A 15,250-nucleotide genomic window follows, 5' to 3' on the forward strand; every position below is an offset into this window, starting at 1 on the left:
TCTAGTAAGTTGTCGTTCCATCGTTTTCGTGGTCTTCCCACTGATCGTCTTCCTATTTGGGAACTGTCTCTCGCTGTCCTGACCACTCTATTTGTTGGCATTCGGCTTATGTGGTCATTCCATTCTATTCTTCTGTTTCTTACCCACTTATTAATGTTGTCCACCTTGCATCTCCGTCGTATATCTGTACTTCTAGCTCTGTCCCATAGTCTTACCATCGATTTTTCGGAGGGTTTTCATCTCCGCTGTTTCGAGCAATCTCTTTGTCCTCTTTGTGTCGGGTCGTGTTTCTGCCGCGTATGTCATTATTGGTCTGATGACTGTTTTGTAAATTCTGCATTTCATTTCTTTTCCGATATTTTTATTTCTCCATATTGTGTCATTCAGGCAACCTGCGGCTCTGTTTGTTCTATTCACTTGATCTTCCACTCCCGTTTCCAGACTTCCGTAGCTAGATAGTGTGATGCTTAGATATTTAAACTCCATCACTTGTTTTATTATCTGACCCTCCAGTTCCAATTTACATCTTATTGGATTTGCTGTTATAACCATGCATTTTGTGTTTTTTGGGGAAATTAACATGTTAAATTTTCTGGCGGTTATGTGAAATTGGTGCAGCATCATGGTAAATCATCTTCACTTTGAGAGATTAGTATTGCTCGTCTTCATAGCAGATTATTTTAAGTTATTTTTCTCCCATTTGGTATCCTTTTTAATTCTTACTTTTTTTATTACTTCATCCATAATCAGGTTGAACAATAAAGGACTCAAAGAATCCCCCCGTCTTATCCCATTGACATTGCCGGCTTCAATAAGCTTCAATAAGTCTCTATAAACAAAGTATATAATATAGTCTGTCAGTATAATATTACCTTGCTGAAACTTCCTCCTCCCTTATCAAGGTTTAGGACTGACAATAGTACTGTTAAACTAGTAAACAGAAACTGCAGGCGGATATACGTAATACCGGATTTACACTCAGTCCTGTTCGACAGGAAATTGGACAGGGAAGTGGGCAACGTGAATGTGTAAATAGCTCACTCGCACTGCTCATGCTCACGCTACTGCCATTGCACGTCGATGCCCAAAAAGTCGGTTTTTGTGGCGGAAGTCAAAGGAGAGGCAGCGCGAATACGAGTGAGTATTCACATTCAGCTACTCTCTCTCTCTCTCTCTCTCTCTCTCACTTGCCGCCGGCAAAGCGGCAAGTGAGTAGGGGAGCAAGACGATGCTGTCGTCACATTCCATTCTTGTGAGTCGTTCGGTAATGAGTTGTGAGGACATTGGTGAGGTACTGGTGAACACCTCACTCGCGTCGATATCGTATTTCGGGCAATATTTTTGTCAGCGGCAGCAGCAGTGGCAATAGCTGAGTATAAATCCGGCATAAGGTCTATGTATTATCTTGAAATAGAGTTAGCGAGCTTTCAGCTACTTTCACCATGCGACCCTTAACTAGGAACTGTAAAACACATTGTCTTTAGCTAATTTAAAAACTGAGCCTGCTAATTCTAGTGACCGAAGTTTGCGTAAACGCAAGATTATGCAGTAAATTTTGTTTATTACTAAGTAAAATTTCTAAGTTCTAGTTTCTAATATTACTAAGTACATATACAGGAAAAGAGTAATTAGGATTATTAATATTTTTTAAGTAGGAAATACCCGGCTCTGTTACTTAGTTTTTGTCGTTGTTCTTCTTTAGTTGTCATCCATGTATCTTAATTGTATTGATATTAGTTTACCAAATTACGTTTTTTTTATTTTCAGGGGTCAATCTTCTCATAGGCACCGAACATGGACTGATGCTTCTGGATAGAAGCGGACAAGGTAAAGTTTATCAATTAATTTCGAGGCGAAGATTCCAGCAAATGGAAGTTCTCGAAGGCCAAAATATTCTTGTAACCATATCAGGAAAGAAAAATAGGGTTAGAGTATACTACCTCAGTTGGTTGAAGAGTAAAATATTAAGGACAGATGGCGCTAGTGATGTAAGTATTGTAATTCAATGTAAAAATATGGACGCTACTTGACATTGTTCAAGTTAGTACTTGTGTTCAATCACAAATTAATCCCTTAATTTGTAATCTCACATTAATCTCAACTTTCTAAATTTTTATAGTTTTACTGTGTACAGTTGTAATAGATATCGATAATAATGTTTAATTACGAGTTTATTCAACATCTTGCAGAATTGAACCAATAGGGAACATGCATAAAATTTTAAATTCGAAAAAAATGTTGTAAATCACAATAGAACAAAATTTAAAAACATTTATCAAAGATAAAAAAAATTTGTTTGTCTTTCGTTTTACCCCTAAAGACGATTAAAAATTCAAATTATACCAGCCAGCCCAAAACGCGTCGTGACGTCATCCGGTTATATACATAACACATGTTTACATTTTGTATCAACAAAGTAAACAAAATTGTATATAATTTTAAATTAGACATTATAAACGTCAGTAGAAAATACAGTGATGTGACGTTACAAGTTGTAAAAATTTGTACTTTTACAAAATGGTTTTATTTTCCATAGTAAACCTTCTTTCCTTTCCTTCAATAACTATATCAAACTCCAATCTCAATAAACTGGTATATATTATTACAATGACATACGATAAATGTCATTAGAATATAAATATTTTTCCTTTATTCCGCGACGACGAGCTGGCCAAATACAAGTAGGTGGAGGCCAATAAACTAAAAAAGAAGAAGAAGAATATACCTAAATATAACCATAAACGGAACTATATAGTTAAACTATGTGACGTCACGGGTCGTTTGAACTATTTTAAAATACAGAAGACTTTAAATTTGTACTTCTAAGTTATTACGAGTTTTTGAAGCGTGAAATTTTGGAAATCTCATTTTTATACAAAACTGAACATTATTATGTAATAAAAAAATGTGCAAGTTCCCTATTGCTAAATTCTGTTGCAACAACTTCCTTAGTTCAAATTATACTCGTGTTAGCATCAAAATACAAAGGTTTAGTTACTATGCAAAGATACCTTTTTGATGAATTGTAGTTTATTTGTGAGCATTATAAATTAGGAATCGGACTCTTGTATGTCGCAGTCTATTTAGAATATTTGTCTCATTAACAACTTTAGTACGTAAGCTGGTGTGTAGTTATGTCGAATATAATTATGTATTAGTAACTGTTAGGAAAAAGAGAAAATTCATATATGGGAAAACTATATCCAGGAGCTCTTTCATGACGAAAGACCCATGAGTGAAGTTTATACAGACGACCAGCTGACTGGCCCTTCAATCACTAAAGAGGAAATAGAAAAGGCAATATTATATTCAAAAAACAATAAGGCACCTGGACCTGATGAAATCCCTTCAGACCTACATAAAATATTTAATTTTATTTATGAAACTGGTTGCTATCCTCAGCAGTGGTTGCTCTCTACATTTATTCCCCTACCCAAAAAAGTCAATGCAAAAATATGTGAGGATCACAGACTCATTAGCCTGATGAGTCACACTTTAAAAATATTCTTAAAAATACTACATCAAAGATTATACAAAAAATGTGAATGGGACATCAGTGATTCTCAGTTTGGGTTTAGGCAAGGTTTGGGAACAAGAGAAGCAATAGTAGCAACACAAGTGTTTGTCCAAAATTGTTACGATCAGAGGAAGGACGTATTCCTATGCTTTTTAGACTACGAGAAAGCGTTTGATCGTGTCCAACATCACAAGTTAATGCAGATCCTCAAGAAGCTTGATATAGACCAAAGAGACATAAGATGCATTGAAAACTTGTACGGGTATCAGGCAGCACAATTAAAAATAGACAATTCTATATCCAAATCCATACATATAAGAAGGGGTGTTCGGCAGGGATGTGTGCTTTCCCCTCTTTTATTTAACATTTATTCGGAAGCCATATTTCAAGAGTCTTTGGAAGATGCAGAGATGGGAATCAAAGTGAATGGAGTATTGATCAACAACATGCGATATGCTGATGATGCTGTCTTAATTTGCGACAACATAGCAGATCTTCAACAACTTGTCACTATAATCGGAGAATACAGTAAGCGAATGGGATTAGAGATTAATACCAAAAAGACCAAATTCATGATCATCTCCAGAAACTTGGATGCATTTGAAAACTCCACCATAACACTGAATACTAAGTCCATTGAGAGAGTGAGCAAATTCAAATACCTAGGAACGTGGCTTTTTGAAGACTGGGCATCGGACAGGGAAGTAAAATGTCGCATTGAGCAAGCTCGACAAGCTTTCGTAAAATTCAGGAAGGTACTGATCTGCTCAGAGTTCGACCTTACACTGAGACCTTACACTAAGTTTTACTAAATGCTACGTGTGGTCGGTGCTGCTTCGAAATGTGGCTTTATCGCCATATCCTAAAGATACCATGGACGGCGAAAGTCACAAATGTGGATGTCCTTAAAAGAATCAACCAAGAACGTCAGCTTTTCGAAAACATCAAGAAAAGAAAAACGGCGTATTTGGGTCACATCATACGAAACGAAAAATACCAGTTCCTTCAACTTATAGTCCAGGGTAAAATTGAAGGCAAGAGAGGAATAGGACGCAAGAAAATGTCCTGGCTCCGAAACATAAGGCAATGGACAGGGATTAACGACATACAATCTCTGATACACATTGCAAGAAACAGAGAGTTAATGGAAAATGTGATCGCCAACATCCATTAGTGGATTTGCATTTGAAGAAGAAGAAGAATAATAAATCATTTTACTCCACGATTTAGAATAATAATTATTCCACATCGTGGATCGAGAAGTTCGGACATAGGGCATTCGAGTCATATTCGAAATTATACTATATTTGAATTGTACATTTGGTCCTTCGAACCGGATATTAACAGGTTCATTTAAAATTAAGTTAGAAATAAAACCCATCTTCACTCCATAAAGCCTAGATTTATTATTCTAACATTGCGGTTGTGAATATTTTATTATTTCTTGCAGCAAGTGGAAAGGCGAAATGGTTGGATCAACGTAGGAGACCTCCAAGGTGCAGTCCACTTTAAAATAGTTAAATATGAAAGGATAAAGTTCCTGGTGATCGCCCTAAAAGACAGTATCGAAATTTACGCGTGGGCGCCGAAACCTTACCACAAATTCATGGCTTTCAAGTCGTTCTGTGATCTCCAATATAGACCGTTGTTGGTGGACCTTACAGTCGAAGAAGGGACACGCTTGAAGGTTATTTACGGAAGTAGTGATGGTTTCCATGCTGTAGATTTAGACTCAGCCAGCGTATATGATATATACCTCCCTAAAATCGTAAGTACATCTTTTCAGGTATAAAAAACTTTCATTGGCAGTTTTATTGTGACAAAAAATATTGTGGTGGCATACCCATTTCGGACGTAGGTCGCTCCTTTTCATATATGGTTGATACAAATACCGTTGCACGTCATGGTGTACGTCAGAGATCTAAGTTGACAGTGTTGCCAAATTGCAAAAAAATCCTGAATTTAGTGAAGATGCTCTTAATAACATTTAATGACATTAATGACAATTAATGTTTTATAAAAAGGAATGAATCCCTCTCATTGGCTGTATACCATAATACAAATTACTAAAGAAGTAAAAATCTTCCATTGTAGATGTTTAAAATTTTCTAAAATAGATCCAAGTTGGACTTAAAGTGGGTACATCACTAGTACAATACAAACGTTTTCGGACTAATTAGTCCATTATCAGGTTAAAGCCTAAAATAAATAAACCACTGTATAAAAATGACAAAGTTGAAATTTTGACTGTTAAAAAGTTAGGAAAAATTAAAACATGTGGTTACTTACTCCAGATCCAAAGTAGTTGAAACTAGCTACTGGGGTAGGTCGAATGACCTTACCAATATAAAAAAAAATAGCCATTTCGGCTACATCGAGTGCGACAATAACTCGATGTTACAAGAATAAAGTGTATTTAAACCATAATGGAGTCTTTATATTTTCAGCTCTGTGATGTAACAAACCCGTTATACATAACGTGTACACGTTATGTTAACATAACGTTTGATTATAACAGCCTGTATAACGTGTTGCCAAAAATTAGATGTGATGTATCATGTTTTTAACGTGCACGTTATCCAGCATGTTATTTTCAAAACGTTAAAGTATCGTCTTGCGCGACAAGAATAACAGTATACAGAAATTGAATACGTTAGAGGAAGACAGACATAAACATGCAGCGTGCGGCGAAGTACGCATCTTGTTCATCGCACTTGCACATCTGGCCTGGCCCTGGCACCAAAACCAAGATGTTATTTGAAATTCCCAGCCCTCGGCCCGTGAGGTGTTCTTTCTATTGTGCATTGTGCAGTTTATTTAATTTTTGTTTGTCGTGTTGTTTCAAGGATTGAAATAAACAACAAAACGAACATTCAAATGGATTTACCGAATCTGGCCAAACTGGTCTCTTATAGTCTGTATGTTTTCTTCATTTATATGAATAAAATGTTTTGTTTACAAATAACATAACCTCAAAAATAATACACTATTTCTAAAAAATAACTTTACAAACCTTCTAATAGCATCATCTAATTATTTTAATAACCCTACGTTTACAATCTGACAAAATTCTGGACTAAATTGTCCATTTTTTATATTTATTTATTCTTTATACTACACGTTATTCAGCCCTGTGATGTAACAAACCCGTTATACATAACGTGTACACGTTATGTTAACATAACGTTTGATTATAACAGCCTGTATAACGTGTTGCCAAAAATTAGATGTGATGTATCATGTTTTTAACGTGCACGTTATCCAGCATGTTATTTTCAAAACGTTAAAGTATCGTCTTGCGCGACAAGAATAACAGTATACAGAAATTGAATACGTTAGAGGAAGACAGACATAAACATGCAGCGTGCGGCGAAGTACGCATCTTGTTCATCGCACTTGCACATCTGGCCTGGCCCTGGCACCAAAACCAAGATGTTATTTGAAATTCCCAGCCCTCGGCCCGTGAGGTGTTCTTTCTATTGTGCATTGTGCAGTTTATTTAATTTTTGTTTGTCGTGTTGTTTCAAGGATTGAAATAAACAACAAAACGAACATTCAAATGGATTTACCGAATCTGGCCAAACTGGTCTCTTATAGTCTGTATGTTTTCTTCATTTATATGAATAAAATGTTTTTGTTTACAAATAACATAACCTCAAAAATAATACACTATTTCTAAAAAATAACTCTACAAACCTTCTAATAGCATCATCTAATTATTTTAATAACCCTACGTTTACAATCTGACAAAATTCTGGACTAAATTGTCCATTTTTTATATTTATTTATTCTTTATACTACACGTTATTTTATACCAAGAGGTTAAATAGGTGGCGTTAAGTTGAACCTGTTATGTTACCAGATAACGGCTACACGTTATGAGATAACGCTTTTGAGAAACGTTATCTGTCATACATCACATCAATTTGTAGAATTTAACGTAAATGCAGGATAACGTGCATGTTATTTATAACGTGTTGGATACATCATAGGGCAGATTTTATACCAAGAGGTTAAATAGGTGGCGTTAAGTTGAACCTGTTATGTTACCAGATAACGGCTACACGTTATGAGATAACGCTTTTGAGAAACGTTATCTGTCATACATCACATCAATTTGTAGAATTTAACGTAAATGCAGGATAACGTGCATGTTATTTATAACGTGTTTGATACATCACAGGGCAGATTGGCTTCAAACTACATGGCTATGTTGAATACAGTAGGAAACGGACTGATTGAAATTTGACATTGAAAGACTATTGACAAGACCCTCTAGATAGGGAATTTTATGTATGTAAAGTTATTTTGTACAATAAAAATGCAAACAAATTGTAAAAGATTGAATTTAATTAACTATTAAATAAATGAATAAGAATGAAACAGTGTAAATTAATAATACCATAGAATTATTTATGATAATTCTATGACTATTGAAAGCGAAATTTTTTTTGACGTCATTACCTTGTTGGCAAAATTTTGTCGCACTCGATGTAGCCGAAATGGCTATTTTTTTTTATATTGGTAAGGTCATTCGGCCTACCCCAGTAGCTAGTTTCAACTACTTTGGATCTGGAGTAAGTAAACACATGTTTTAATTTTTCCTAACTTTTTAACAGTCAAAATTTCAACTTTGTCATTTTTATACAGTGGTTTATTTATTTTAGGCTTTAACCTGATAATGGACTGATTAATCCGAAAACGTTTGTATTGTACTAGTGATGTACCCACTTTAAGTCCAACTTGGATCTATTTTAGAAAATTTTAAATAAATTATATACCATCTACAAGGGAAGATTTTTACTTCTTTAATAATTAATGTTTTACCACCTGTCAAAGAGAACACCATGAGCGGGTTTATCAAATATTCAGGCGAAGATATCAATAAAATATTAGGTAAAATTATTTAAAAATGCAGTTTTATTCATGAAATCTTACTGAATTACTCTCGAGCTCTTAAAAATTACCAATTGGTATTATTGCCCTCGTGACAATTTGACATAGTTTAAAACTGCCAAAGTGTCAATACAAATTGGTAATTTTAGAGTTCTTGTGTATTTACAAGTGAAAATTATAAAAGTTACTTTACGGAAATTTTAAAAGGTTTAAGATATAACAAAAATATTAGATACATACGATCATATGAACCGGGCTTTAAAAACATCATTTGAAAATCATTTCATATCATTAATCATTGTGTAACTGTCAATATTAAGTCATATATAAAAATAATATCTCTTTAATTCGCTGAAAAAATGGAGTCTGGTACGGAAGTCATACCATCACAGATGGAATTCGATATTGAATTGGACAAAATATATGTTGAAGAAGAGGTTGATAATCTTATATATTCAGTTAGAGAAGAACTTATAGATAAAGTAATGGCCGAAGTCGATAAAATAGATAATAAGGATCGAACGGTATCGTTTATTGTGGATACAGCCTGTGAGGCACTTTGGAGGTAATATTGGATTTATTTTTGTATTACATCTTGTTGCGTATGAATATTAAAGTATTTAAATACTTAACCCTTGGAGCACCAAGCGGGTTATACAGGGTGTTTGGTAAAGAATAGCTTAACCTTAGATTCCTGAGCTTAAAATAGGTCGATTTAAGCTAACTTACCTTAGTACAAAAGTTAATAATAACCGAAATACAGGGTGTCAAAGTTAAACTTTTATTTTATTTTTGAATATTTCCTGGCAGGCATGGGACAACAACACGAAATTTGGTAAGTGGTACTGGTACTGTACACCCTACTAAATTATGTTAAACAAACGTTTCTGGCTACTACCAGAGGCGTACGACGGGGGAACGTGAATGGTTTACCCTTCCCAAATTCTACGCCACTGGCGGAATTGCTATTTTAGTGCAATTTTTTGATTCTTCAATACTCTGTATGTAAATAACATACTCTTCATTCGTAACGATAAAGCCATTAGTTTTCGAGATATTTCAAGCTAAAACGAAGGAGCATAATATATTAATCAAAATAAGTGTGCCTTTTCATTTTTAACTTCAAATATCTCGAAAACCAATGACTTTATCGTTACGAATGAAGACTATATTATTTGCATAGAAAGTATTGGAAAATCTAAAAATTATGCTCAAAAAGCAGTTTCATCAGTGGCGTAGAATTTGGGAAGGGTCAACCATTCACTTTCCCCTATCGTACGCCTCTGATAGTAGCCAGAAACGATTATTTAACATAATTTAGTAGGGTGTACACTCCCTACATTTTCTGCCAAGTATGACACGGATATGTCAAATTATTTTAAAGTATTCTTTTTTTTTAATAATTTATTCTTTATTTGAAACTTTAAGAACTATGTGTGCCCGGTACAATAAAACTATTTGACATATCCTTATGATACTTGGCAGAAAGTATAGGTAGTGTACACCATACTAAATTATGTTAAATAATCGTTTCTGGTTAATACCAGAGGCGTACGACAGGGGAAAGTGAATGGTTGGCCCTTCCCAAATTCTACGCCACTGATGAAACTGCTATTTTAGCATAATTTTTAGATTCTCCAATACTTTCTATGCAAATAATATACTCTTCATTCATAACGATAAAGTCATTAGATTTCGAGATATTTGAAGTTAAAAATGAAAAGGCACACTTATTTTGATTAATGTATTATGCTCCTTCGTTTTTAGCTTGAAATATCTCGAAAACTAATGGCTTTATCGTTACGAATGAAGTGTATGTTATTTACATAGAAGGTATTGGAGAATCAAAAAATTGCAAATAGAAATTCCGCCAGTGACGTAGAATTTGGGAAGGGTCAACCATTCACGTTCCCCCGTCGTACGCCTCTGGTAGTAGCCAGAAACGTTTGTTTAACATAATTTTGTAGGCTGTCGGCTGTACAGTACCAGCACCACTTACCAAATTTCGTGCTGTTGTCCCATGCCTGTCAGCAAATATTCAAAAATAAATAAAATAACAGTTTAACTTTGACACCCTGTTTTTCGGATATTATCAACTTTTGTACTAAGGTAAGTTAGCTTAAATCGACCTATTTTAACCTCAGGAATCTAAGGTTAAGCTATAGCCCATTCTTTACCAAACACCCTGTATATATCAAGAATAGTAAAGGGCCCATTATTCCCTTATATTAAAGCCGCATTATTGTCCTTTACTATTTTTCTTTGAATTTGTTTTTTCTACTTCATTCAACTCCCAGATATGTAAAACTTTCTACTGTTCTACTGTTTCTACTGTTTTAATAACGTCTTCTAATTCAACTGAGCGTCCGTTTCCACGAGCTCTTGCCTGTGTTAGCTTTTTGTCCTTTGAATTTTGATCTCTAGACCGGTCTCTTTTTACCCTTTTACTCTTTACCCTGAAGTCATCGGTATTCGCGGTGTGCAAGTACTTGGAAGGGAAACGAGAAACGACCGTGCGCGAGTCGCGGAGAAATATTGCAACTATCTTAAATAATTCATATTGTCAATTGAAATTGTCAAATTGACGTATATTTCATACCTTCTGTCATTGAAGCAGAAAAATTATATATTGCTCCACAATATTGATATGATATGCAATTTTTATATAAAGGTATATTTAATTAATTGTATTTTGCTTGCAGTACTGCATTTTAATAACTAATTTTATTTACTACATACAATTGTTTACGTTTGCATAACATAACCTGCATCTTATTTTTTCTTCTTATTATTTTTTTGGACTATGGCCTTGACAATTATCCAGCAACCAGGACTAATATAATTGGCCAATATAATTAAAAGTGCGAATAAAAGTACAGAGCGTAGAAATAGAGGTCGCTTTGCCGAACTTGCACGGTCCCAATAGACCGCAATCTCTCTCACAGAACGGAAGAGGCAGGCGGTAGAAATATATTCTCAATTAAAAACTTTTGATTTTTTTTTATAGATTAGAGCTCTTTCTATATTCAACTGTCTTATCACATATTCGAGAGATCGATTGAATAGTGTTGGTGCCAACATATCTCCTTGGTTTGAGCAAAAAGCTCAAAATGAGGTCATATAGGCCAAAAAGGGCTATATAAAGGTGTCCACAAAATAAGCTCACTAAGAACTTTTCAATACGATTTCTAATAATCCCTATAAATTGTACCAAGAAGAATCTTAGAATACTAGAAGAACTCGATTTTTATGAAAACGTTTCTCTATCGGCTTTTTTATGCAATAGTCGACTGCATAATAAAAGAAACAAATAATCTTATCTCTCAGTTAATCTGGGTTATTCTACATATTCCGTAATCTGTTAGTTTAACATTTTAATCATTTTTAAGGTTATTAAATCTAGAATTTATTCATCATGCTATTATACCAGACATTGACAGTCCAGAATGGAGTGGAGATGCACCACCTGAACCCTCTCCCAAAGACTTTCTGGCTACTAAAACAATCCCGATAAGAATTAAAGATGCCGAAAAAGAAGATGAGAAGGAATCTGTTAAGGAAGCAGTTTGTGAGTGCGAGTTTGACAAGAGCAGCTTGTTTTGCGAATGCTTATTAACTGTAGATGAACGAGATCTGGTTAAGTATCTAGAATGTGAAACATAGTTATTTTTTAGATATCTTATTAGATTTTTTAAATTCGTTTTATTAGCCATATACTTTTACAAGTCAGCTCACCATCAGTATTTATTAAATAATATATACTAGTTTTCACTGTATAGTTCTCTCCAGTTCTTTCTGTTTTGCTAGTCCCTTTCCCCAAGATTTCTTCTTTTCATTGCTTCGTTCACTTCATTGACTCTCTTCCTTCTTCCTGTCGGGCTCCATTCTGTTACTCTGTTTATCTAACGATTTTTGTCTGCTCTTCTGACATGTCCGCACTAGGTTAATCTCTTATGTTCTATGTAGATTAGGGTGCATCGAAAAAATAAAAGTTGGAAATGTTATATCTAATAGCGTGAAAAAGTTGTTAGTGTTATTTTTCAGCATACATATTATAGTATTTTTAATTTTTTTTCTAAGCAAATTTTCTGCCACCCCCCCCCTACCTTCTCCCCCAACCATGAATTTTATTAAATATCTGATTTTTATGGAAATTTCAATTTATAATATTTGGAATAAAATATGTGCTAACTCGATCTAAGATCAATTAAAGAAAACTTTGTAAGAAAATGTTGTCAATTACAAATTTAAACGATATTTAAAAGTTTTATTTGTTTTTTCAGTCTCCCCAACCCATTTGAAATGTCCCGCTTCGTGAGTCTGTGCGTGTAATTTTCACTTATGTTTGGTGCGATGCCTTACTTTGTTATTATTGTTGTTTGTAAATTAAAGATTTTTAAAATAGATAAACCAGGATCATGGGGAATAAAATCAAGATGTGCTGTGGACCGCCCCATTATTGGGCAACCACCCTACCTGAAAATGTTTTACCGAAATACAAACAAGCGATGAAGTTTTGTGGTTGCAAGAAGATAAAAAACTCAGCAATAACGAGCCAGAATTTTCTGGTATTGCCGAACAGGTTGCAATTAAATTGGAGGAAATATGGAAAAAGGCTTTAATTCCAATAATTTAACATACAAGAATTATTCAGCTTTTAAAAGCCTATCATGACAAATATATGAAACTTATGAAACTTTAAGAACAGGAAAAACAGTGAATTTTACAAAAATAAAATTCAATGCTTTAAGAACAAAAGTAAAACTACACGTTTCGATCTTGCAGCATGCACTTTGATTTATTGTCTTTGTAGCAAATCTCAAAAAGTGCCTCTGGATGAGCGCGAATTTCTATTAAATCAAAGAGGTCCCAGAAAAATGGTGATAAGCTCGATTGATAGGGAAAACAAAAACAAATATAATCAAAGAGAACAACGGTAAAAGAAGAAAGTTACTGACGCAAAGACAAAACTTTAGTTCAAGTAAAAAACAGTACCTGATCGGTAATCCCATGTGGTACCGATCAGCAACAATACAATATACACTTTGTCATTTGTAGACGACCAACTTGTACTAGCGCAAGACTACGATGATATAGAATATATGACAAGGAAATTAATAGAGGAGTACAAAAAAGGTGGTTTGGAAATAAACATAAAGAAGACCGAATATATGTGTATCGGTGGGACACAGCAGGACCTTACACTGGGGAATGGCGAAATTATTAAACATTGCGACGCATATAAATACCTTGGTATGACCATCACACAAGAAGGAAGCGTAGACCGGACGATAGAAGAAAGAAACAACCAGGGAAGAAAAGCAATTACCCTTCTCAATAGCATCCTCTGGGACCAGTCAATATCAAACAACAACAAACATAGAATATACAATACAATTGTTAAGAGTATAATCACTTACAGCAGTGAAGTATGGCAAATAAAAGAAAGATACAAGAGAAAACTTGAAGCAACAGAAATGGATTTCTGGAGGCGCTCAGCAGGAAAATCAAGATTAGAAAGGGTAACCAACAACAGAATTAGGAAAATAATGAATGTGAAACACACAATAGTAGATGACATTAGTACCAAACAGCTTAGATGGTATGGACACGTACAAAGAATGTCCGAAGAACGACTCCCGAAACAAATCCTAACGTGGACCCCTCATGGTAGACGAAAAAGAGGAAGACCCCGCCTGAGTTGGAGAGAAGGCATAAATCGAGAAATGAGAGAAAGAGAATTGGATGAAGACCTTTGGATGGACCGAAGTGAATGGCGACTAGGCATCGGAAGACGTAGGAGAACGTTTTAAAACCGATATATATATATATATATATATATATATATATATATAAAAAACAGTACCAAGTTTTATGGTCAATCGATCGCGGAAGAACAAATAACACTTGTGCATGAGCCAGGGTGCAAATATTTCGGATACGGGTATCCGCTGTCTGGTATATCAGAAAGTATCAAATCCAGCTATCGATGTGACGAAACAGTCGTAAATACTGGCGTTAAAGGTGATGTAATACGGCTGTTAGAAGAACATCTTAAAAAACTGCTTCAGTGATTTGTAGTATGTCTGCGACATTCAAATGATCTACCCCTTGGACATCAAAAGAAGTTTTGCCAGTGATCAAATCAGAAAACGTGAGTTGTTCTGAAGCTATTTCCTTGTGGCATTTTTATGATTAATTATTTATATGGGAAATAAGCCACAATTAAAATGAAAAAAATAATTTTATTAACTATTTTAATATTTTAATATTATAATATTTTACATTTAAATAAATTTAATAATCTTTTAGAACAAAATAGTCTACATACTTTTGATAACCTAAATAGAAATAATGACATATTAGCGACAGTTGTCAATCTATCAAATAGACATTTAAATGCAACGGAAAATTTGGTATTGTCAAAAGGTTTAAACTATGCTGTTACTCATCCATCTATTCCAAAATTAGACATAATCAGCTCAGTGGAGAAAATATCCCAGTGTCTACCAACTCACGAAAAAGAACAATATAGGGTACTATGTAAACTTGAATTGGAAAAGTCTAATCAAATTGAACAGAACATCAGCAAAGAGGAAATGAAAGCTTTAAAAACTTTAAGAAATGATGACTCCATAACAATCCTACCAGCGGATAAAGGCAATGCAACTGTAATAATGAATAAAATACAATATGAGGACAAAATTACAGATCTAATTACAAATGGACCTTATACCAAATTAACGAAGGATCCAACGAAAACACTGGAAAACAAAATCTATAGAACTTTATTCAAATTTAAAAATGATCTAACATACTATCAAAGAAAATTAATGA

At 34.2% G+C, this 15,250-nt stretch overlaps 2 protein-coding genes across 14 annotated transcripts in view; both read left to right on the forward strand.

Annotated features, from left to right (window-relative positions):
• Positions 1-15,250, forward strand: part of LOC114340505 (serine/threonine-protein kinase mig-15) — a 315,391-nt gene that overhangs the window by 265,015 nt on the left and 35,126 nt on the right. For all 13 annotated transcript variants that reach the window (XM_028291310.2, XM_028291254.2, XM_028291296.2 and 10 more), the window contains 2 exons: positions 1,768-1,988; positions 4,968-5,285. In XM_028291310.2, the coding sequence (XP_028147111.1) occupies positions 1,768-1,988; positions 4,968-5,285 (539 nt within the window). The remainder of the gene's footprint in view (positions 1-1,767; positions 1,989-4,967; positions 5,286-15,250) is intronic.
• On the forward strand, positions 8,690-12,180 carry LOC126887938 (uncharacterized). Its single transcript, XM_050655884.1, has 2 exons — positions 8,690-8,978; positions 11,803-12,180. Exons 1-2 carry the CDS (start codon positions 8,773-8,775, stop codon positions 12,074-12,076), a joined length of 480 nt encoding a protein of 159 aa, XP_050511841.1. The 5' UTR covers positions 8,690-8,772; the 3' UTR covers positions 12,077-12,180.

This window comes from Diabrotica virgifera, chromosome 7 (assembly GCF_917563875.1).
Source record: "Diabrotica virgifera virgifera chromosome 7, PGI_DIABVI_V3a".
In the NCBI taxonomy this organism is placed as follows: Eukaryota; Metazoa; Arthropoda; class Insecta; order Coleoptera; family Chrysomelidae; genus Diabrotica; species Diabrotica virgifera.